The sequence below is a fragment of the Ranitomeya variabilis genome, chromosome 3 (genome assembly GCF_051348905.1).
Source record: "Ranitomeya variabilis isolate aRanVar5 chromosome 3, aRanVar5.hap1, whole genome shotgun sequence".
Lineage (NCBI taxonomy): Eukaryota > Metazoa > Chordata > Amphibia > Anura > Dendrobatidae > Ranitomeya > Ranitomeya variabilis.
The window spans coordinates 96,807,937-96,832,582 of record NC_135234.1 but is presented as its reverse complement, the minus strand read 5'-3'; the positions used below and the strand labels follow the sequence as shown (position 1 = coordinate 96,832,582).

The following is a 24,646-nucleotide window of genomic DNA, read 5'->3' as shown; positions in this document are numbered from 1 at the left end:
TAAAAATTTAGTTTGAAAATTGCAAAATTTTCCAAATTTTTACTAAATTTTCAATTTTTTCGCAAAAAAAAGCAAGTCATATCGTACAAATTTCATGACTACCATGAAGTAAAATATATCTTGAGAAAACTTTCTCAGAATGACTAGGATCCAGTAAAGCATTCCAGAGTTATTACCTCATAAAGTGACGCTGGTCAAAATTGTAAAATTTGGCCTGGTCATCAACCAGAAAATAGGCTAGGGGGTGAAGTGGTTAATACTGCAAAATTCACTAAGTATAAGTTTTCCATAAATGGGAGATATTCATTCATTGATTTATCTCGCGTATATATAGCACCCACATTTTCTGCAGTTTTTACAGACATTGTAATCCCTCAATATCCCCAGGGAGCTTACAATGTAAATTCCCAATCAGAAAATGACAACAGCATATAATATTCAGTCACTGATTGTGCAGGCTATCCATGAAAGCTTGGAGTATTTTTACATCTGGTGTATAAAAAATATTTGACAAATTAAGATCGCTGTTAGATAAAGAAAGTTTGAGACTGCTAGTGTACTTCACAAAGTTTCTTGCCGTGCATTTTAACTTTAATTTATGACTTCAGACCTCAAGAAAAAAATGATCCAACTTTGAAAAACTTTATTGGAATACATTTTGCAAACTACATTCCCATTCTCATCAGAGATTCTGTTCACATCAGTGTTATTTGCCATGGGAGTCATTCTACGATCCTGGATCACCACCAGCCTTTGCTTAGTAGCTGCAGTATGTACAACTCAAATGCCTTGTGTTGTACCTAGTTTTTGCAATCAAAATTAGTGAATTAAACCAAAGAAATGAGCTGGACTTTAAGCTGATATATATGTGCAAATTGTAAGAGCAAACTCACACTCTGGCCATTTCACAGACCAAACCAAATAAAAAAACAAGCACAAAAAAAGCAAAACAAAATGCGCATTTATCCTTCAGTAAGTAAGTAAGTAGTAATACGTGTAAATAAAATAGGGTACTTTGTTAACATTAATTTGATAAAACAATAAGCGTAAAAGCCATTCCACCACAACAAGGTATACCAATCGGGACGGTCCTAACCTGTCTCTAGTATTAATACATTGCCATATGTCAGATGACTTCAATGTGAATAAGGACAGAGCAGGACAGAGTCACAACTGAGACGCCCGTCCGTGGGAAGCTAAACAAATGAAATATTTAGCTCAGAAAGGTGGGCCATGGCCATGTTCGTGCAAAGTACAAGAGATTGCAGAAAAACTAGAAATGAGCTAGAATATAAGCTGGTATACCTGCAAAGTGTAAGAGCACTTCATACTTTGACCATTTTACAGATAAATCCCAAGAAAAAAACAAAATGAGCATATACCCCACAGCAAGTTAATAAGTAAATAGTAATACTACAAGTCAATACCATAGGATACTTAGTTAAGGCTATTTTGATTTAAAAAAAGCATAAAAGCCATTCCACCATGATAAGTTGTACCAATCGGGAAGGTCCTAACCTGTCAATAGTACTAAAACCTTACCATGTGTTAAAGGACCTTAATGTGAATAAGGGCAGAGCAGGACAGAATCCCAGCTGAGACACTCATCCTTGGGAAGCTATACAAATGAAGTACTTAGCTGAGAAAGGTGGGCCATGCCCTTTTTATACAAAGAACAGGAGATTACAGCAAATTCAAAGAAATGAGCTAGAATATAAGCTGGTATACCTGCAAAATGTAAGAGCACTTCACCCGGCCATTTCATAGACAAAATCCAAGTAAAAAAAAAAAGAGAATATACCCTACATCAAGTAAATAAGCAAATAGTAATACTACTAGATAGTGGCCCGATTCTAACGCATCGGGTATTCTAGAATATGTATGCATGTATATAGCAGCCACATAGTATATAGCACAGCTCATGTAACACAGACAGCCACGTAGTATATAGCACAGCCATATAGTATATAGGAGCCACGTAGTATATAGCACAGCCACATAGTATATAACACAGCCCACGTAGTATATAGCACAGCCCACATGATATATAGCAGCCATGCAGTATATAACAAAGCCACGTAGTATATAGGAGCCTCGTAGTATATAACACAGCCCACGCAGTATATAGCACAGCCCACACAGTATATTACACAGCCCGCATAACACAGCCACATAGTATATAGCACAGCCACGTAGTACATAGCACAGCCACGTAGTATATAGCATAGCCAAGTAGTATATAGCAGCCACTTAGTATATAGCAGCCACTTAGTATATAACACTGCCCACATAGTATATAGCACAGCCACGTAGTTTATAACACAGCCCAGGTAATATATAGCACAGCCCACGTAATATATAACACAGCCCACATAATATATAACACAGCCCACGAAGTATATAACACAGGAATGTAGTATATAACACAGCCCATACAGTATATTACACTGCCCACGTAGTATATAACACTGCCCACATAGTATATAACACAGCCCACGCAGTATATAACACTGCCCACGTAGTATATAACACTGCCCACGTAATATATAGCACAGCCCACGTAGTATATAACACTGCCCACGTAGTATATAGCAGCCACGCAGTATATAACAGCCCAAGTACTATATAGCAGTGTGGGCACCATATCCCCGTAAAATAAAAAAATGAAAATAAAAAATAGTTATATACTCACCCTCCGGCGGCCCCCGGATCCAGGCGAGGCGTTTAGCGATGCTCCTCGCGACGCTCTGGTCCCGAGAATGCATTGCGGTCTCTCGAGATGATGACGTAGCGGTCTCACGAGAGCGCTACATCATCATCTCGCGAGACCGCAATGCATGGCCTGGAGCGTCGCGAGGAACGGGAAAGGCACCGGAAGGTGAGAATAGCGCGATTTTTAATTTTTTTTATTATTTTTAACATTAGATCTTTTTACTATTTATGCTGCATAGGCAGACAGAAAGACACACAGAAAGATGGAAGTGACCCTTAGACAATTATATAGTAGATATGTAAGTACAATAGGATACTTAGTAAATGCTATTTTGATCAAAATGCATAAGTCATCCCACCACGACAGCACGTATCCATGGGACTGTCCTAACTTGTCTCTAGTATTAAAGCTACATGTAAATAACATATGATATTTAGTTAACGGTATTTTGATTAAAAAAAGGGGTGAAAAACGTCCCACCAATACAAGGTCTAGCCATCGAGCCTGTACTAACCAGTCTCTAATATTAAAGTGCCCTATTTTTATGGACTGTCCAGGAATTTCTGGACGATTGGCAACTCAGCTACACTTGTGTTGTGTCTAGTTTTTACAACCAAAATTAGTGAGTGTACCCTATGATCTCCTATATCTCAGACACACGGTTTTCATAATTCCACCCTTTGTTATTTGCCTCTGCATTTGTTTTATCATTCTTGCTTTATAAGTAGCACCTAGAAAATGTGTGACCATGGAAGGCGTTTAAAAGTAATTTGCAGGTCAAAGTCGTGAGAAATAGTAATATAAAACGAATATGAGTCACATTATACACCGCATTGGTCTACATTGTGGTTTCTATAGTAAAACCACAATGCAGGTGTCACTAAATAGAACAGTTACCACCCATTCTTTTTATTAGAAGAAAAGCTATTACTCTGTAATCATTGTTAATTAATGATCTTGGAGAGCTGTGTGAACTAAACACAGATCTATGACACCAAATTCATGTATTGATAGGCCAATTACAATCTACATAGCTAGCTGCTGGCTAGGAGTATAATGTATAATTTCTATGTAAATCATTCTTTACTATCTATCTATCTATCTATCTATCTATCTATCTATCTATCTATCTATCTATGGGCTATGGTCAAAGTTTTCACTGCTGTAGATGCCCAACTTGATACAATGGACCCTATTCATTATTTACAGATACGTTTGTGCCTTTTTTTATCTAGTTTTGGTGTTTTTCACCTCTTTTTCATTTTCTCCTAATTCTTCTTTTGATTTTTCACAAATTTATTTTCTATGTAATGGCCTTAATTTTTTTTTATATTCAGTATTGAGGGCAGAGTTTATGGTTTCCATATATTTTCGCCTGATTCATCATTTGCGGATTTTCAAAAACTTTCAAAATTTGACTGAAATGTAGTCCAGTCCCTCGTCCCTTAGAGTGATTTCATGTATATCAGATATTTTGTGCAATTTTTTACACTAAAATATCACAAAAAAGGTTAAAGACAAAAATAAAGACCATTTTTGGCTTTGCGATAAATTTATGAACCATTTTAAAGAAAAATGTCAGCATGCACAATACAAAAAAGTGACGAAAAATGCAAATGATGAATAGGGGCCTTTTACTATGTACAGTGCGGATAACAAGTATTTGATACAGTGCCAAGTTTGCAAGCTTTCCCACCTACAAAGAATAGAAGTCTGGATTTTTTATCATAGCTACACTTCAACTGTGAGAGACAGATCTTCTCCAGATCGTTCAGGTTTCGGGGCTGTCACTGGGCAACATTGAGTTTCAGCTCCCTTCAAAGATTTTCTATTGGTTTCAGGTCTGAAGACTGGCTAGGCCACTCCAGGACCTTGAAATGCTTTTACGGAGCCACTCCTTAGTTGCCCTGACTGTGTGATTCGGGTCATTCTCATGCTGGAAGACCCAGCCACATCCCATCTTCAATGCGCTTACTGAGGGAGGGACGTTGTTGGCCAAAATCTCACACCCCCAAAGTATGATGTTTCCCCCACCATGCTTCATCGTTGGGACAATGTTTTTGGGGTTGTAATCTTCATTCTTCTTTCTCAAAACACGGCGAGTAGAGTTGATACCAAAAATATCTATTTTGGTCTCATCTGACAACATGACCTTCTCCTATGTCTCTTCTGGATCATCCTGATGGTCATTGGTAAACTTCAATCAGGCCAGGCCATGTGCTGGTGTGAGCAGGGGGGCCTTGCATGCCCTGCAGGATTTTAATCCATGACAGCATAGTGTGTTAAGAACAGTAATTTTTGAGACTGTGGTCGCAGCTCTTTTCAAGTCATTGACCAGGTCCTCCCTTGTAGTTCAGGGCTGATTCCTGGCCGTTCTCAGAATCATCCTTAACCCACGAACCAAGATCTTGCATGGAAGATTTACAGTCATCTTGTATTTATCCCATTTTCTAAAAATTGTGCCAACAGTTTCCTTCTCATCAAGCTGGTTGCCTATTGTCCTATAGCCTATCCCAGCCTTGTGCTGGTTTACAATTTTCTCCCTGATCCTTTGTCCCTGGTCCTTAGACAGCTGTTTGGACTTGGCCATGGTGGAGAGGTTGGAGTGTGATTTATTGTGTGTGGACAGGTATCTTTCACGCAGGTAACAAATTCAAACAGGTGCAATTAATACACGTAATGAGTGCAGAGTGGGAGGCTTCTTAAAGAAAAACTAACAGGTTTGTAAGAGCCAGAATTCTTGCTGGTTGGTAAGTGATCAAATACTTATTTTATGCAACAACAAAAAATGCAAATTAATTATATTAAAATAATAGACAGTGATTTTCTGGATTTTTTAAGATTCTATCTCTCACAGTTCAAGTTTACCTACGATAAAAAAAATAAAGACCTCTTCATTCTTTGTAAGTGGGAAAGTTGCAAAATCGGCAGTGTATCAAATACTTATTTTCCCCACTGTGTATAGGCCTATCTCAATAGATTGGGTATGTTGAAATACAACTCTCAATACTTTTGTTAATGTGGGAGGTAAGCCAATGCCACAGTTGTCTGTCAGAGGCTTACCCCTGTGATCATACAGCACATAGGCACGCTCAGTTGAGCCAAGTGTGGAAGGGTAAGGATGATTGGGGTAGAAATGCTCAATAACTGTTTGACTGACAGCTACTTAAGTTGTGTGGGCACCTTAATGGGCTTGTCAATTACATTTTTCCATTACTGGACAACCCCATTTTAATCACTTCAGGATATATAAATATAAAATAAAATATAAGTAATAAATTAATCTAAAATAAAATAGTAGATACTGACCTCCCACAGCAGCGACATTTGAGGGATGTCAGTGCCACTGTTTCCAAAAGGTGATGAGACTTGTATCAAATGGGTGGGTTGCTGTTTTGGCATGTCAGGGGCTCTGCAAATGTGACATGACATTTATAATCTATTACAGATAAATTTACGTTCCAAAAAATCATAGCGCTCTTTCCTTTCCGAGTCCTGCCGTGTGCCCAAACAGCAGTTTTTGACCACATATTGGGTATCTTTGTATTCGGAAGAAATTGCATAATAAATTATAGCATATGTTTTTTCCTATTATCCCCTAAACTTATGACATTTGCATTTCAGAATTTAAAGTGAAGTGCAAATATTAACTAATATATTCAGGAATCTCCGTATATTTAATATCCTCCCCGGCCTGGGAGTGTAACCATTGCCATTCAATGTTTTCAGATGCCTTAATGAATTTACATAATACATTATATATAATGGCGCTGCAGTTTCCTTTCCTACTGTAAGTGCAGCTGTCATTTGCGTTTCTGCTGATGAAGTTGCTTTGCTTTAAAGGACGATCAATCAGATACAGATTTTAGCTGTGACAACTCCATCTAATCTCTAAGTCGATTCGCACTTGTTAAAGCTTTGTGTACAATAAGTGAAAACTGAATAATTAATTGGTTTATCGATTTTATTCTTGCAGGATTGATAAAGCGATGCTGGCCAGCCTGAAAGTCAAGTAAGTCATTCTTTTGTTAATTTGATTGATTACAGTTCCTTTTCTTGGAGGGCTGGTTTCTTCATGTTATAGACTGGAAAAAATGTGCAGGTGGATATACTATATAATTACATTTTTATATATTTTCAATATTCTATTGATTATGGAAGCCATTTGTTAAGTGTGTATGCCAGCACATAATATTTATGGGCTATAATGATGGTCTAATCTTGTTTCAAACCCTTAATATCCCCCATGATCAACAGAAATATGGGTTGTGGTCCCTTTAGTGCAGCGTTCAGCTCTGTATCTGGTATTACAACTTCATAATCTGGGAACTAGTGAATCCAAGGACAAAGAACTGAACAAAAGAAAGGTTTAATAAAATATAAATCTTTATTAATTAATTACCATAATACAAAAGTTAAAACAGATGCCTCATGTTAACAGAAGCACAGTAATCAAAGTATATAAGTATAGTAAGTATATATATATATATTGCCCTATTGCAGTCATTAGCCTTTCGTATATAATGTGAGTAGCAGTGATACCAAGGTATAGATATGATCTTATAGAATGGATCCAGTCTAAAAATGTTTTTACCTAAGTCAAAGGTAATGGTGGTGTCCTAGGTAGGTCAGGTACTGAATCCCTCCGCCACTATGAGCTCGATCCCTAATCGTCCCTCCACCTTGACACATGTTTGCCTTGCTTCTTCCAGAGGGCACCCCCTGTAAGAAGCATGGTGAAACGTGCGTCGGGTTGGAGGACCGCAGTATCTGACCTACTGTGGACACTACCATTATCTTTGTCTTAGGTAAAAACATTTTACCCAGCTCTAATTTTCATGTTGGATCCATTCTATGAGATCATATTTATAACTTGGTCTCACTGCTACCAACATTATATACGAAGGGCTAATGACTTCAGCAATGCAATTAAGAAAGTCAGTGAGCTTTGTTTGATTTAGAGTATATATATCTTTTACTTGGTCTTGGTTATTGCTTCTCTGTTAATATGAGGAACCTTGTCCTATTGTAACTTTTGTATTATGGTAATTAATTAATAAATATTTATATTTTAATAAACCTTTTTTGTTCACTTCTTTGTCCTGGGATCCATTTGTTCCCTGATCATGGTGTTGCAATTCATTGTGAAGTGCAGCCCTTACTGGCGCAATGGTATTTTGGACAGATCTATGCTACTGTATCAGGTACTGCAGCAAGTATCTTCACAAGTGAATGTAGATGATCTAGCTTGCACCCTAGAATTAGAGTGGTGCTTTATTGTGTATCACTATGAAAACACTACTTCTGCTGTGTGGGAATGAATAGGCCATTAATATTATATGGTATATACCCCCTTTAACGTGGACCTGTCACTTTCCATAAATGTGTATTTTTCCCCATATGTAAATGCCACCGTTCTCCTTAATCTGACATTGTTTTTCTTTTGTGCCTGAGCCTCTCCGTTCCTGAGATGTGACCCCTCTTCCCTGTATGTAAATCTAGTCTTGTTAGTTCCTAAATGGGTGTTATCCTAAATTCTTCTCTACAGGAGATTTCTTGAGGACCACGCCTAATTGACTAGAAATATTGTAATGATATACAGGGATCAGCGGGCCACATCTCAGAGATGGAAAGGTATAAATGCCAGATATAGAACAAAATAAATGGCCAGTATAAGAGGACAGCGGTATTTATACCCGGAAAAAAAGATATCTTGATGGCAAGTGACAGATTCTCCTTAAATGGAATCTGTTAACTCTCTTAAAATGTCTGAAGTTTTAAATAGAGCAAAAATGGACAATCTGTAGCACCGTTTTTTAAAACTCTATTTACGTTTTATTCTTCCTGTCAAATGCATGCTATATTTTCCAACTGGTCATTACCTTTCCACTCTATCCATAAAGTAGGAGATAACTCCAACGGCTGGCACCCCCCACCCCCAATCCCGAGAATGGGGATAAAAAAATGCCAATTTTGAATGTAGGGCTGGCATGACATGAGCAACACCACAATAATCATTCTATGTGTGTTTTCTAGAGAATCCCATGTTTTGGCAGTGCCGTAGAGAATGAACGAAGCATTGGTTACTGATTTATTCAGATAAGACTGTGCAAAGCCCTTCTCTCAGTATCAGTGAGGTACTAGGGGGTGGGTTGCCAGCAATCATCAAGGCATAACCAACCTATGGATAGGTATCGACTAGTGATGAGCGATTATACTCGTTGCTCAGGTGGTCTCCGAGTATTTGGTAATGCTCGGAGATTTAGTTTTTGTCGATGCAGCTGCATGATTTACAGCTGCTAGACAGGCTAAATACATGTGAGGAATGCCTTTTTGTTATGGAATTCCCACATGTATTCAGGCTGTCCAGCAGCCATAAATCATGCAGCTGAGGCAACGAAAACTAAATCTCCGAGCATTACCAAATACTCAGAGACCACCCGAGCAACGAGTATAATCGCTCATCACTAGTCATCACTAGTAACAACTCCTAAAGATGGATGTAAACCTTTAAAACAGACATGTTATGAAAGTTGAAAGTAAAATTTCCAGCATGCCTCTCGCATATGCAGAAAGAATCTCATTGAGCTTTTGCAGAAGAAGCTGCGCTCCTTTCAATGTATGTGGTGAAACATATGACATTCTGTACATTGCCATGGCCGGAAAAGAGGGCCAAGAAGAATGTATGGAATGTCAATAGAAAAGAAAAAAATCAGATTGAATGTAAATACAGTACAGACCAAAAGTTTGGACACACCTCATTTAAAGATTTTTCTGTATTTTCATGACTATGAAAATTGTACATTCACACTGAAGGCATCAAATCTATGAATTAACACGTGGAATGATATACTTAACAAGAAAGTGTGAAACAACTGAAATGATGTCTTATATTCTAGGTTCTTCAAAGTAGCCACCTTTTGCTTTGATGACTGCTTTGCACATGTAGCGCCCCCACTGCCGCAGGGCCGAGGGGTACCCGGTACCGGGCCTCTGAGTCTCTGCTCTGGGGTTGTCACGGTGGCTAGACCCGGTCCGTGACCCTGCTGAGGGGCGTACAGTTATAGATGTGGATAGTGGTGGTGGTGCGGTGCAGTAAATAACGAGGACACCAGGTTGCAGTCTCTTTACCTCTTTACTGAAGGTCTCTGGGTCCTCAGTCCGGAATACGGTTCACCAGGCTGCGCAAGTCCGGCCGGTCCAATGGCACCTCCAGAGTTCTCCTTGCAGGTGGAAATCTGTGCCTTCCTGCTAGCGCTATGTGTTGTAGTCCTCCCCTGCTGTGCTTACGGGATAGTCCCCACAACTGTTGTGTCTGTTTCTCGTGTTCCCTCACAACTCGATTAGATGATCTTCTGCTAATCTTCCGTCCCTCCCAGGTGTTATGGTTGGGACGCACCCGTATGACGGGTAGGCTCGGAGCTCTTCCGGGATCCTAGAGTCGCCCCTCTCCAAAGGTTGCCCCCTATGTCTGCGTAGGTGATTTAAGTGAGACAGCCCGCCTGTGACTGACTGTCCTGCCGTTGGTTTGAAGTATGGCTTAGAGCTCTGTACCTCCTCGGCGTTCCGGCCGCCGGTTGTTACGCCTCAGTGGGATGTTGCCTCGATCTTACAGCACGACTCCCACTGGTATTCTCCTTCTTGCTTTGATCTCGTTTCTCACTCAGCACAATAAATCTCGCTTCTTGTCCTTTCTTAGGGCACCGCCGCTATGAAGTGCAGGCGCGGTCCCGTAGCTTTCTCTCTGTTTGCCAGGCCTCTGTCAGGATCCCACCCCTGACAGGGACCCTACCGAATCTTCCCCTGCAACACCCTCTGCCACAGGGTGTTGCCTGGTTCCAACCCAATCAGCGTTCTACCTAACTTCCTGCCTGACCCCCAGTTTTACCAGTATGTGAGGAGTGGCCTAATGAATAGTACCCTTAGCTCCCCCTGGAGGCCCGACTGTGAAATGTATTGGTGTATGTGATACCTGGTCAGATGAACTCCTTCAGTGCCATCAGACGTACCATAGCCCCCCTTAGCGGCGGAGCCACAGTACTGCAACGACCAGGACTCTGGGGCGCTGCACACACTCTTGGCATTTTCTTGATGAGCTTCAAGAGGTAGTCACCGGGAATGGTCTTCCAACAATCTTGAAGGTGTTCCCAGAGATGCTTAGCACTTGTTGGCCCTTTTGCCTTCACTCTGCGGTCCAGCTCACCCCAAACCATCTCGATTGGGTTCAGGTCTGGTGACTGTGGAGGCCAGGTCATCTGGCGTAGCACCCCATCACTCTCCTTCTTGGTCAAATAGCCCTTACACAGCCTGGAGGTGTGTTTGGGGTCATTGTCCTGTTGAAAAATAAATGATGGTGCAACTAAATGCAAACCGGTTGGAATAGCATGCCGCTGCAAGATGCTGTGGTTGCCATGCTGGTTCAGTATGCCTTCAATTTTGAATAAATCCCCAACAGTGTCACCAGCAAAGCACCCCCACAAGATCACACCTCCTCCTCCATGCTTCACAGTGGGAACCAGGCATGTAGAGTCCATCCGTTCACCTTTTCTGCATCGCACAAAGACACGGTGGTTGGAACCAAAGATCTCAAATTTGGACTCATCAGACCAAAGCACAGATTGCCACTGGTCTAATGTCCATTCCTTGTGTTCTTTAGCCCAAGCAAGTCTCTTCTGCTTGTTGCCTGTCCTTAGCAGTGGTTTCCTAGCACCTATTTTACTATGAAGGCCTACTGCACAAAGTCTCCTCTTAAAAGTTGTTGTAGAGATGTGTCTGCTGCTAGAACTCTGTGTGGCATTGACCTGGTCTTTAATCTGAGCTGCTGTTAACCTGCGATTTCTGAGGCTGGTGACTCGGATAAACTTATCCTCAGAAGCAGAGATGACTCTTGGTCTTCCTTTCCTGGGGCAGTCCTCATGTGAGCCAGTTTTTTTTAGTGCTTGATGGTTTTTGCCACTGCACTTGGGGACACTTTCAAAGCTTTCCCAATTTTTCGGACTGACTGACCTTCATTTCTTAAAGTAATGATGACCACTCGTTTTTTCTTTAGTTACCATATATACTCGAGTATAAGCCGAGATTTTCAGCCCAAAAAAATGGGCTGAAAGTGCCCCTTTCGGCTTATACTCGAGTCATGGAAGGCGGGAGGGTCGGCGGGTGAGGGGGAGCAACGCCTGTCAAATACTCAGCTACTCCCAGTGCTCCTGACGCGGTCCCTGCAAGTCCCATGGTGTTCAGCGAGGTTGCTTCAAGTTCTTCCCCTCTTTAGCGGTCACATGGTACCGCTCATTAAAGTTATGAATATGGACTCCACGCCCATAGGGGTGGAGCCACATATTCATTACATGTGACCGCTCACTACAGGAAGAAGCTGCCGCGCCGTACACCCCGTGGGACATGCAGGGACCGCGTCAGGAGCGCCGGGAGTAGGTGAGTATATTTACCTTCCCTCGTTCCACCGAAGCTCCGTCTTCCCGTCCTCTTGCTGTGACTGTTCAGGTCAGAGGGCGCACTGACGTATTAGTGTGTGCGCCGCCCTCTGCCTGAACAGTCAGTGCGGAGAGACGGGACACTGAGGACGAGCGGGCAGCGACGAGAGGTGAGTATGTCATTTTTTTTTTTATTGCAGCAGCATTACATGAGGCACAATGCTATATGGAGCGTCTATGGGGCCATAACTGCATGGAGCATTATATGGAGCATTATATGGGGCCATAACTGCATGGAGCATTATATGGAGCATCTATGGGGCCATAACTGCATGGAGCATTATATAGGGCATCTATGGGGCCATAAAGAACTGCATGGAGCATTATATGGGGCATTTTATGGGGCCATAACTGCATGGAGCATAATATGAAGCATATATGGGGCCATAACTGCATGGAGCATTATATGGGACATCTATGGGGCCATAAAGACCTGCATGGAGCATTATATAGGGCATTATATGGGGCCATAACTGCATGGAGCATTATATGGAGCATCTATGGGGCCATAACTGCATGGAGCATTATATGGGGCATCTATGGGGCCATAACTGCATGGAGCATTATATGGGGCATTATATGGGGCCATAACTGCATGGAGCATTATATGGGGCATCTATGGGGCCATAACTGCATGGAGCATTATATGGGGCATCTATGGGGCCATAACTGCATGGAGCATTATATGGGGCCATAACTGCATGGAGCATTATATGGGGCCATAACTGCATGGAGCATTATATGGGGCATCTTATGGGGCTATAATAAACTGCATGGAGCATTATATGGGGCCATAATGAACTGCATGGAGCATTATATGGAGCATCTTGTGGGGCCATAAAGAGCTGTATGGAGCATTATATGGGGCATCTATGGGGCCATAACTGCACGGAGCATTATATGGGGCATCTATGGGCCATAACTGCATGGAGCATTATATGGGGCATCTATGGAGCCATAACTGCATGGAGCATTATATGGGGCCATAACTGCATGGAGCATTATATGGGGCATCTTATGGGGCCATAATGAACTGCATGGAGCATTATATGGAGCATCTTGTGGGGCCATAAAGAGCTGTATGGAGCATTATATGGGGCATCTATGGGGCCATAACTGCACGGAGCATTATATGGGGCATCTATGGGCCATAACTGCATGGAGCATTATATGGGGCATCTATGGGGCCATAACTGCATGGAGCATTATATGGGGCCATAACTGCATGGAGCATTATATGGGGCATCTTATGGGGCCATAATGAACTGCATGGAGCATTATATGGAGCATCTTGTGGGGCCATAAAGAGCTGTATGGAGCATTATATGGGGCATCTATGGGGCCATAACTGCACGGAGCATTATATGGGGCATCTATGGGCCATAACTGCATGGAGCATTATATGGGGCATCTATGGGGCCATAACTGCATGGAGCATTATATGGGGCCATAACTGCATGGAGCATTATATGGGGCATCTTATGGGGCCATAATGAACTGCATGGAGCATTATATCGGGCATCTTATGGGGCCATAAAGAACTGCATGGAACATTATATGGGGCATATTTGTATATGGAGCATCTTATGAGGCCATAATGAACTGTATGGAGCATTATATGTGGCTCTTGATTCAATATGGGTATTCAAAAACACTTAACCTACTGATATCTCAATTAATTTTACTTTTAGTGGTATCTATTTTTATTTTTGACATTTACTGGTAGCTGCTGCATTTTCCACCCTAGGCTTATACTCGAGTCAATAAGTTTTGCCAGTTTTTTGTTGCAACATTTGGGGGGTCGGCTTATACTCGGGTCGGCTTATACTCGAGTATATACAGTAGCTGCTTTTTTCTTGCTATAATACAAATTCTAACAGTCTATTCAGTAGGACTATCAGCTGTGTATCCACCAGACTTCTGCACAACACAACTGATGGTCCCAACCCCATTTATAAGGCAAGAAATCTCACTTATTAAACCTGACAGGGCACACCTGTGAAGTGAAAACCGTTTCCGGTGACTACCTCTTGAAGCTTATCAAGAGAATGCCAAGAGTGTGCAAAGCAGTCATCAAAGCAAAAGGTGGCTACTTTGAAGAACCTAGAATATAAGACATAATTTCAGGTGTTTCACACTTTTTTGTTAAGTATATAATTCCACATGTGTTAATTCATAGTTTTGATGCCTTCAGTGTGAATGTACAATTTTCATAGTCATGAAAATACAGAAAAATCTTTAAATGAGAAGGTGTGTCCAAACTTTTGGTCTGTGATGTATATTAGAAAGCAATCTCACCAGCAATCCCAATCCCCAATAATATACCATCATCGTAACATATTAACTAATGTGTCTCCAACTCTAACCATTTTTATTTTTATTTTAGTTGACGTTAATTTTACCAATTTATCTTCTCATGTAAAAGAACAATTATCAATATATCTTTCCAACTACTTCTAGCTTAAGTTTGATACAGTGATATTTGGCTTTTCTTGTGTAGAGCAATATAAAGCAGTCAGTAGAACCGAGCAAATACAAGGCAGCTTGATAGGTAGAGATCACCAGAAAGCTTCCTCTCTCATCACAGAACCTGTCATCTCTTTATTCCTAAAGAGCATCTCGTCAGTGTATACTATATCTCTGATTCCGAATAGCTTCCTTTTTCCACCCCCTGAAGGTGTGTTCCAACATGCAATCATCTCTACATATGGTTTACAAGAAGTCTTAGCAGCCTTCAGTAATTGCCATTCATACTTGAAATCTGAAGTACAATGTCATATAATGTACATCTGATTTATGATACATGGAAAATAAAAGCTATGTCCTTAATAAGGAAGGCTCATCCATTGCTTTTATAAATTAGAAACTGTGGCATCCAGCTGCTGATTGTAACGAATGAAACTGGCTGACGTGGAGAGAGCTCTTACCTCTGAAAGGAATGGCCAAGTATAGTCGGAGGTAGAAAACAGTTTCTGCGAAGAGATGGAACAGGTGGATAGAAATGTTGCCAGCTATGTCATGTGTAAGGTTATTTTAACTTGTAAAACTTTAGCCTGGAAGGTTTTATTCATTCTTCAAATTGCGATAAATCTAAGCTTCATTGTATGTCTTGCGTTCTGAGGGCACTTATGTACATGTATCAATTTTTAATGCAGGAAGTATGTTAAAGTGGTGATAAAATGAAAACTTTCTGTACGCTATTTGAAGATCAGTCTAAGTTATTCTGCTCACCCTCTTGTCCAATCTTGCCACCCCTGACAAGGCACCTGAAGTGTTTTTTTGGGGACCAATATGAAGAATGACTAATGGAGCATCATGGACCCTTTACTATTTATCTGGGTATAGTGACACATCCACACATGTTTTGGTGTGCAGCCCAATTCCACAGCCCCTTCATTCTGTTATTCATTAGGGTCCTCAGAGATTAGTCATCCACCAACCACATATTTTTATCCTATGTTAAAAGGAATCTGCAAGCACAAAACAACTGTTCAAATGAAGCCCAGGGGCTCGGTCCTCCCTTGGAATGACCCACTAGTTGAGTGCACCTGCAAACCTACTTGTTTTTCATATATTGACATCTCAGGCTTTACAGCAGCTAAAGGAGGGTGGGAATTGATGCCTAACAAGAAGGTGTGAAGATACTTTGAACTGTTTGGCCAAGCCAAGGATGAACCGAGAGACTGTGCTTGGCTGGAAAAGTCATTTTGTGCAGACAGACTCTCTTTAAGGATAAACCATCAATGTATTTTTGGAAAACAAAATCTTTTTCTAAAACCTATACCTTACCATAACACTTGCATCTGTAACTGGTGGGGGTCTTGCCATCCGTTCATCCTGACAGCCTGAGTCTCTCCACACTTGATAAGATGTACCCTTCCCAACCCTATATTTATGTCCACATGGTCTGAGAAAGATGTGCATTTAGACATTAATGGGCTGGTGTTGTGCTGCTCTTACCTACAAATACATTACATATACACATCACTTGACTTGGTGTGGTTTTGATGTACTCATGGCTGTTTTTTGCTTGCCTATCTTCCCTATACACTATTTGCAAACTGGGATTTTAAAATAATTATTTTTTAAAATAAATGTACTGTTTTAAAGCTTTCTACTCCGCATATTCCTGTTTGTATATGATTGCTTGGAGTTGGTTCTTTTCTGTCTGTGATGCATTGCGCCAATCAGGTGCAGTGCCTCACATGTAATATGCAACTGGGTTTTTTTATACGGTATTACTAGTATTATATTTTAGAATCATATTACTAGGGGTGAATTTTTTTGATTTATGATAGAAAAAATGACACATAACTAATTTAATAGTAAACATGATTTAGCCTCTCTTGTCTGACAACGCCCAAACTTTTGAGTTTAGCAGATGTTACTGTCACATCACATCTACTTTTATCGCCAAGTCCCACCGTATTCATTCTGCGGTCAGCACAGGTGATAGAAAAAACGTTGGCACCAAAAACTGTTGATGACGCAGGTTTTATCAGCTACTGCTCCAACCAACTGGAGAGCACTAATTGCTGGAAGCTGCCAGTTATAGACATTTTGCTCCCCTGGTTTAGTCCTTTTGGCTCCTATGTAGTTTCACTGTTTTATGTTTTACCTCCAGCAAGCATTATAGTGGAAAGGAAGCATAGCAAGTAGTGATGAGCGAGTATATTTGTTGCTCGGGTTTTCTGGAGCACGCTCAGGTGGTCTCTGGGTATTTGTGAGTGCTCGGAGATTTAGTTTTTGTAGACGCAGCTCCATGATTTACAGCTGCTAGACAGCTTGAGTACATGTGGGGAGTCCCTAGCAGCCAGGCAACGCTCACATGTACTCAGTCTGGCTACCAGCCGTAAATCATGCAACTGCATTGACAAAAACTAAATCTCCGAGCACTCACAAATACTCGGAGATCACCCGAGCATGCTCAGGAAAACCCGAGCAACGAGTATACTCGCTCATCACTAATAGGGAGTTATGAGTTATGCGCCATTTATTTTATCTTAGCCATAGCAGGATGATGTAACCTCTAACAGCGACACTGTCAGTTTGCACAGAATGATCTGCATTATCACAAATGATTAAAAAGGATAATTTCTGTACCTTTTCTTTAAGTTTAAATAACTTTGAAAACGTCTTGCATTTTGTTATTAAATGGTCTGTTGGGTACTGTTGTTACCACTCGTTTCAATTGTGAAGTCACTTTGACAATACTAAGGCGGTATTGACATTAAAAAAGGCTGAAAATGGTTGGATAGATACATTCCTAGGAGATTTAAGAGAGTTTTCTTACTAGAGTTGCAGTTACATGACTGGATGGTGAAAGAAGACAGTGAAGAGAAACAATGGTAGTAGTGAAAGAAGACAACCGTTAACAGTTAGCTAGACTTCCTTTGAAATGTTATGCTCTGTTTTCTGCCCTAGCACTTTGTATAAGTTTTCTGGATATGGCAAATTGTCTTGTAGTTCCTCCGTTTCTCACATCCCTTATGGCACTCAGCACCCAGGTCTCGGGTCACCTCCGCTTCTATTGCTGCACTCCTGCACTGGTTACTTGTTGCCCCCAAGTCTCTTACTAAAACAAACTAACTTCTGCTTCAATTACCGCTATGACCCATTTTATATTTTAGGTAGAAATGTAACAGTAATTAAGAGCAGCATATATCAGCTTATGAAATGTAGCTATTAATTCCCGATAGTATTGGGTTGAAATAAATCTGTTTTCAATTTGCATGCCATGTATAATATCATTAATGCTTTTTTATGAAATCCTTAGACTTCCGAAAGAGAATAAGTAATGCCAGCAGGAACTCTCATTATCTGGCTTCTTAATTAGCTTAATTAAATATGTTGTGCTAGTGTATGAAAAATGTAATAACAACACAGGGAAGCAATATTTAAAGGGGTATGACTGCCATCTGGGTAAGTGCACTTTGCTGACAAACATACAACTTTGAAATTCAGAAGTATTGAGTATATATTATCCAGGCTCGGACTGGCAGCTAGGGTAACAGGGTAATCCCCCAGTGGGCCCCCGTGTAGATCTGCGCCCCCAACCCCACTGTATGGGCAGTACTTGGCATAATTCACTTGATTCACTCTGTACAGAAAAAAGAAGCATCTCATCATTCATTTACCAAACTACCCAGTTTATTATTATATAGAGATATAGGTAGATTTGTGAACGAAGGTAGTATAATATTTGCATGATGGTGAAAAGTGGGCCCCCACAAAGTCAGTGTTATTGGTGGGCCCTTGTCATCCCAGTCCGACACTGATATTATCTATAGGGCTACATTGAACAGTAGTCTATATGTATATTTGCGCTGCGGGTGTCATACAACTCCCCCCTAAAGTTCCAAATAGAAACAATAATTAAAAATTGCACAAACGTTTATACCGGGAGGTGCCGTATATTATTCCTAATACACACAGTTACCTTTCTTAGTGTGGTTCCTGTAATCTTCATAGAGCGTTGTCAAAGGTCCTTGTAGCTCATAAATGACTGTATCAAAATGTCCAAAATATAACTCCTAGATCGATCCACAATACTTCCAAAGCATAGGGAATAGGGTGTTATCCTGTCCCGGCCGGTGACAGTCACCCCTGTTACCCTATGGATAATCGCTCACTCCTTTAGCAGTGATACACGCTTACAAAAGCAACTTGCCGGCGAGGTGCAGTGAAGCTGCAGGACCTCGCGTGACGTCACAAGCACGTGATACCTCACGTGATCGGCTCTCAGAATTGTACAGAATGCACCATAGACCAAAATTCATCCGACGCGTTTCGGGGTCAGCAGACTCCTTCCTCAGGGATTTAATTATTGTTTCTATTTGGAACTTTAGGGGGGAGTTGTATGACACCCGCAGCGCAAATATGCATATAGACTATCTATTTTGGCTTTTTTGCTTATTACTGGACAATTTGGTAGTTGTGTCCTAATATTTGCTGCAGCAGGTTTAGTCAGGATACTGGTTATGCAGTGCCCTTAATTGTTGTTTATTTTTTGTTCTACATTGAACAGTACACTGGCATGTAGTAGAAAATGGCCTAATGCACATGAACAATTTTCCACACATACTGCAACATCCATGATCAAGCTCCATTCTGTCTGTAAGAGTGAGATTGTTTAGACTGAGGCAAATGACACATGCGGGCATAGTTGACAGATTTCATGGAACTTCTTGCTGAAGAAAATATATCGGACTTCACTGTACGTGAGACACCACTGACTGTCCATGTGTTGGGAATTTGGTCTTTAAAGTGTAATGTTTCTATGACACCTGCTGTGGGCATCATCTGATATGTTATAAATTGACAGTGATTTTAAAGGGACCCTGTCACCTGAAATAACGCTACTAATCTGCCGATATAGGGTTAATCTACAGGATAATAGTGTTATGAACCTGCCCGGCCCCTGCACTTAGACCCACGTTGCCGGGAGGAAATAAACTTTATTCCCCTTGGAAGCATTCTGGTTTTATTCACGAGGGCGGTGCCAGCACGGGTTCAGTTACCTCAGTAGAGTTGTAGCCATAACCGCGCCTCCGGAAGTGACTGATAACCGTCCTTAATGCTACGCTGCTGTCAGGCAGTATGGTGGGGCGCTGTTACACCGGCACCGGCACCACTGACTGAAACCGGAATGTTGCCAGGGGGTATAGAGTTTATTTCCTCCAGGCAGCAGGTGTCTGAGTGCCGGCACCGGGTTCAGAACACTGTAAACCTGCTGATTAATCCCATGTCTGCAGGTTATTATCAGTTTTTCAGGTGACATGTTCCCTTCAAATACATTTATATCACCTTCTGTAATCCTGCCTGAAGAAGGAGCCACTGCGCTCTGAAAGCTTCCAAACATATTATTTTCTGGTTAGCCAATAAAGGTATCACTCCTTGAATACTTCTGTCACCATTGGGAAGAAAAGTATTCACATCTATCACCAAGGTACAAACAGTACACAAAAGTCCCTATAGATATGTTTCATGTCCATGGAGGAGCATGCGTTACTTGCCTAATTATGTTTCTGCGCCATCTGTCTCCACTGTCATATATAAGCGATATAGCAGCATCAATGTTCTCTATTGTAATTGCCACAATGTACAGCTAAATAAAGGAAAGGAAGAGACACAAATATTCCTCAGTACAGTACTACAAGGTATTTTTGCGCAAATTATGTAATTTGTTAAATTCCTCAGTACATGAAATATGTATTCTCTTTGTTGATTAATAGGCGACATAAATGTATAACGAAGGGCCACCCTCCCTGCCCTTTCTTATTATGATCTACATGTTGGGAATCACATTTATTAGCCATAAGGAAAGCAATCCCTGACATGCAGTTCAAGTGGATCAATATATCCTCTACTACGTGCTATAATCTTGTGTTCTAAGTAAATATTTGGTTTATAGACATAATAAAAAACAATTCTGATAATTATACTTTGTAAGAGGTGTAAATGGATGGAGTTCACTACTTAGAGAATTAGAGATGAAAAGATATTTTGAAATTGGAATTCGTCGACTTCATTGAATTTTGCTTCAAAAATAGAATTTGAGGCAAATAAATTTGCGTGACTCAATTCTGGAAAGCTTGTAAATGCTCTGAAAATACATGTGGGGGATAGGAGAGATAGAAGAAACCTTCTGACCGTAAGACCATAAAGGGGTACTAGGGGGAGATAAAAAATTATCCTGATGCTCATACCTTCATAAACTATTAGGATAACATGAATAATGTGGTTTTCCATCCTCACATTAGCTGTAATTCTGCAACGTTGGAGCTGCTCTTTGGTGCTCCCCCTCCATTAAGGGACCTCGATGTGGCCTGCTCCTCGATGCTAGCAGTAGCCAGCCCCCTGATAATACATTTTTCCCTGCAATCCTAGATCATGGAGCCAGGGCCGGCTCCAGGTTTTCGTGGGCCCCTTTAACACATACCACAATTCATAATGCACAGTTACAGCAAAGAAATATAGGTATAGTACATTGCCAAAGATTTCACTTCTTACATTACATGAGTGATATCTATTGTAAATTCTTCGATAGGTCAGAAACCGGAAAGTATAGTCCTCCATACAGTATTATGGGCATTACATAATGCTCCATGCGGAATAATGTGCCCCATATATTGCTCCTTACAGTATTATGGGCACCACATAGTGCTCCATACAGAATAAAGTGCCACATATAATGCTCAATACAGTACAATGAGCCACAGCAACGTACAGTATTATGGGCACCATATATTGCTCCATTCAGAATAATTGGGCCCATATAATGCTCCATACAGAATAATGAGCCCTACATATTTATCCATACAGAATAATAGACCTCATATAGTGCTCCATACAGTATAATGAGCCCCATATATAGCTCCATACAGAATAATGAGCCCCATATATTGTTCCATACAGTATATAATAGGCCCCATATATTGCTCCATACAGTATAATGAGCCCCATGTATTACTCTGTACTGTATAATGGGACCCATATATTGCTCCATACATAATGGGTCCCATATAATGTTCCATACAGTATATGATGGGCTCCATATAATGCTCCAGTATATGATGGGCCCCATATATTGCTCCATATATAGTGGGCTCCATACAGTAGAGGATGGGCCCCATAGAGTATAATGAGCCCCATATATTGCTCCATACAGTATACTGAGCCCCAAATAATGGTCCATATAGTATAATAAGCCTCAGATAATACGCCATACAGTATATAATGGGTCCCATATAATTCTTCATATAGAATAGTTCCCATATAATGCTCCCTATATAATGGGCTCCATATATAATGCTCCAGTGTATGATGTGCCCATATCATGCTCCATATATAATTGGCCCCATATATGATGCTCCAGAGTATGATGGGCCCATATATGATGCTCCGGTGTATAATGGGCTCCATATATGATGCTCCAGTGTGTGATGGTGCCCATATTTAATGCTCCAAATATAAAAAAAATAAATTCTCACCTCTCATCACTGGCTGCTGCTCTGTTCCGGATTCCTCAGCGTTGTCGTCTTCCAGCTCTCTGAACTGTGACTGCTCAGGCAGAGGGCGCACAGATGTGACGTCATTGCGCCCTCTGACCTGAACATCACAGTCATCAAACGCCGCAGAAGTGGAGCTGGGAGATGTAAGTATCACAAGTGCTGGGGCCCTGATCAAGCGGAGGGGCCCACTCGCGGGTGTCTGCACTAGCACAGACACCGGGCCCCATAGTGCGCAGGTGTCCCTGACTGCAAGTGGGCCCCCTGCCTGCTCAGGGCCCTGGCACTTGCCCAGGTACGTCGGGTGCTGACGCCGGCCCTGCATGGAGCAAGCCACGCTACGCGATCTAGAACTGAATGCTATCAGATATTGCCAGAGGGCTGGCTACTGCTAACAGCAGGAGAAAGTTCAAACCTGCAAGGAAAAATAATAAGCAGCCTGTGCATGAGATTTCACAAATGTCTTATAATTTGCTAGTACTGTAAAACACTTGAGTTTTTTCCATGGCAAAAACACAAAGAAAAAAGCATAAGCGCAACATGTGAATAAGCTCTTATACTGCAGCATGCTTTTTCCACACCCGTCTAAAACTTTTGCACAGCTCTGTATACTAATACTGTATATCTATTGTATAAATGGTAGCTATAATAGAGATATGTTATACATATTTACAGTATATGCTCACTGGTCTATAAGCCTCCTCTCTACACTTCATTGAGCATGCCTTGTCTTATTTCTTGGAATATATGTTTATAAAGCAGAGTGATGACTTCACTTTTCTCTGTGAGGCTTCATTACGGATGCTGGGTGCAGCGTGATGCTTCTCAATGAAAATCAACACTACATAGTCAATGGTTCACAGCACTTACAAAAATTCATAATAAATTAATGTGCATTGACAGCAACAAAACGTCATACTTATTTTTGTCAGGTGAGAAGAAAATAAATCCTTTCTTGTAATACTGTCTTGTATTTAACCCCTTCACCCCGAAGCCTGTTTTCACCTAAGTGACAGGGCCAATTTTTACAATTCTGACCACTGTCACTTTATGAGGTCATAACTCTGAAACGCTTCAACGGATCCTGGTGATTCTGACATTGTTTTCTCGTGACATATTGTACTTTATGATAGTGGTAAAATTTCTTCGATATGACTTGCATTTATTTGTGAAAAAAACAAATTTGTCGAAAATTATGAAAATTTCGCAATTTTCAAATTTTTCGTTTTTATGCCCTTAAATTAGAGAGTTATATCACATAATATAGTTAATAAACAACATTTCCCACATGTCTGCTTTACATCAGCACAATTTTGGAAACATAATTTTTTTTTGTTAGGGAGTTATAAGGGTTAAAAGTTGACCAGCGATTTCTCATTTTTGCAACAAAATTTGCAAAACCATTTCTTTTACGGACCACCTCACACTTGAAGTGACTTTGAGGGGTCTATATGACAGAAAATACCCAAAAGTGACACCATTCTAAAAACTGCACCCCTCAAGGTACTCAAAACCACATTCAAAAATTTTATTAACCCTTCAGGTGCTTCACAGGAATTTTTGGAATGTTTAAAAAAAATTGAACATTTAACTTTTTTTTCCACAAAATTTTTACTTCAGATCCAATTTGTTTTATCTTACCAAGGGTAACAGGAGAAATTGGACCACAAAAGTCGTTGTACAATTTGTACTGAGTACGCCGATACCCCACATGTTGGGGTAAACCAATGTTTGGGCACATGGCAGAGCTCGGAAGGGAAGGAGCGCCATTTGACTTTTCAATGCAAGATTTGCTGGAATTGAGATCGGAACCCATGTCGCGATTGGAGAGCCCCTGACGTGCCTAAACAGTGGAAACCCCCACAAGTGACACCATTTTGGAAAGTAGACCCCGTTAGGAACTTATCTAGATGTGTGGTGAGCACTTTGAACCTCCAAGTGCTTCACAGAAGTTTATAATGTAGAGCCTTAAAAAAAAATTCATATTAATTTTCACAAAAATGATCTTTTCGCCCCAAATTTTTTATTTTCCCAAGGGTAACAGGATAAATTGGACCCCAAAAGTTGTTGTGCAATTTGTCCTGAGTACGCTGATACTTCAAATATGGGGATAAACCACTGTTTGAGCGCATGGTAGAGCTCGGAAGGGAAGGAGCGCCGTTTGACTTTTCAATGCAAAATTGGCTGGAATTGAGATCGGAACCCATGTCGTGTTTGGAGAGCCCCTGACATGCCTAAACAGTAGAAACCCCCCACAAGTGACCCCAGTTTGGAAAGAAGACCCCCTAAGGAACTTATCTAGATGTGTGGTGACTGGTGAGCACTTTTAACCCCCAACTGTTTCACTAAAGTTTAGAATGTAGCGCCGTGAAAATTAAAAAATCATTTTTTTCTTTCCACAAAATGATGTTTTAGCCGGCAATTTTTTTTTCCCC

General features: G+C 40.9%; 1 protein-coding gene across 2 annotated transcripts in view; it reads left to right on the top strand.

Moving 5' to 3' along the window:
• The window catches only part of RAP1GAP2 (RAP1 GTPase activating protein 2), a 1,028,482-nt gene that overhangs the window by 252,600 nt on the left and 751,236 nt on the right, over positions 1-24,646 (top strand). For both annotated transcript variants that reach the window (XM_077294402.1, XM_077294401.1), the window contains exon 2: positions 6,690-6,725. In XM_077294402.1, coding sequence (XP_077150517.1) covers positions 6,703-6,725 — 23 coding nt within the window. In that variant the 5' untranslated portion in view covers positions 6,690-6,702. The remainder of the gene's footprint in view (positions 1-6,689; positions 6,726-24,646) is intronic.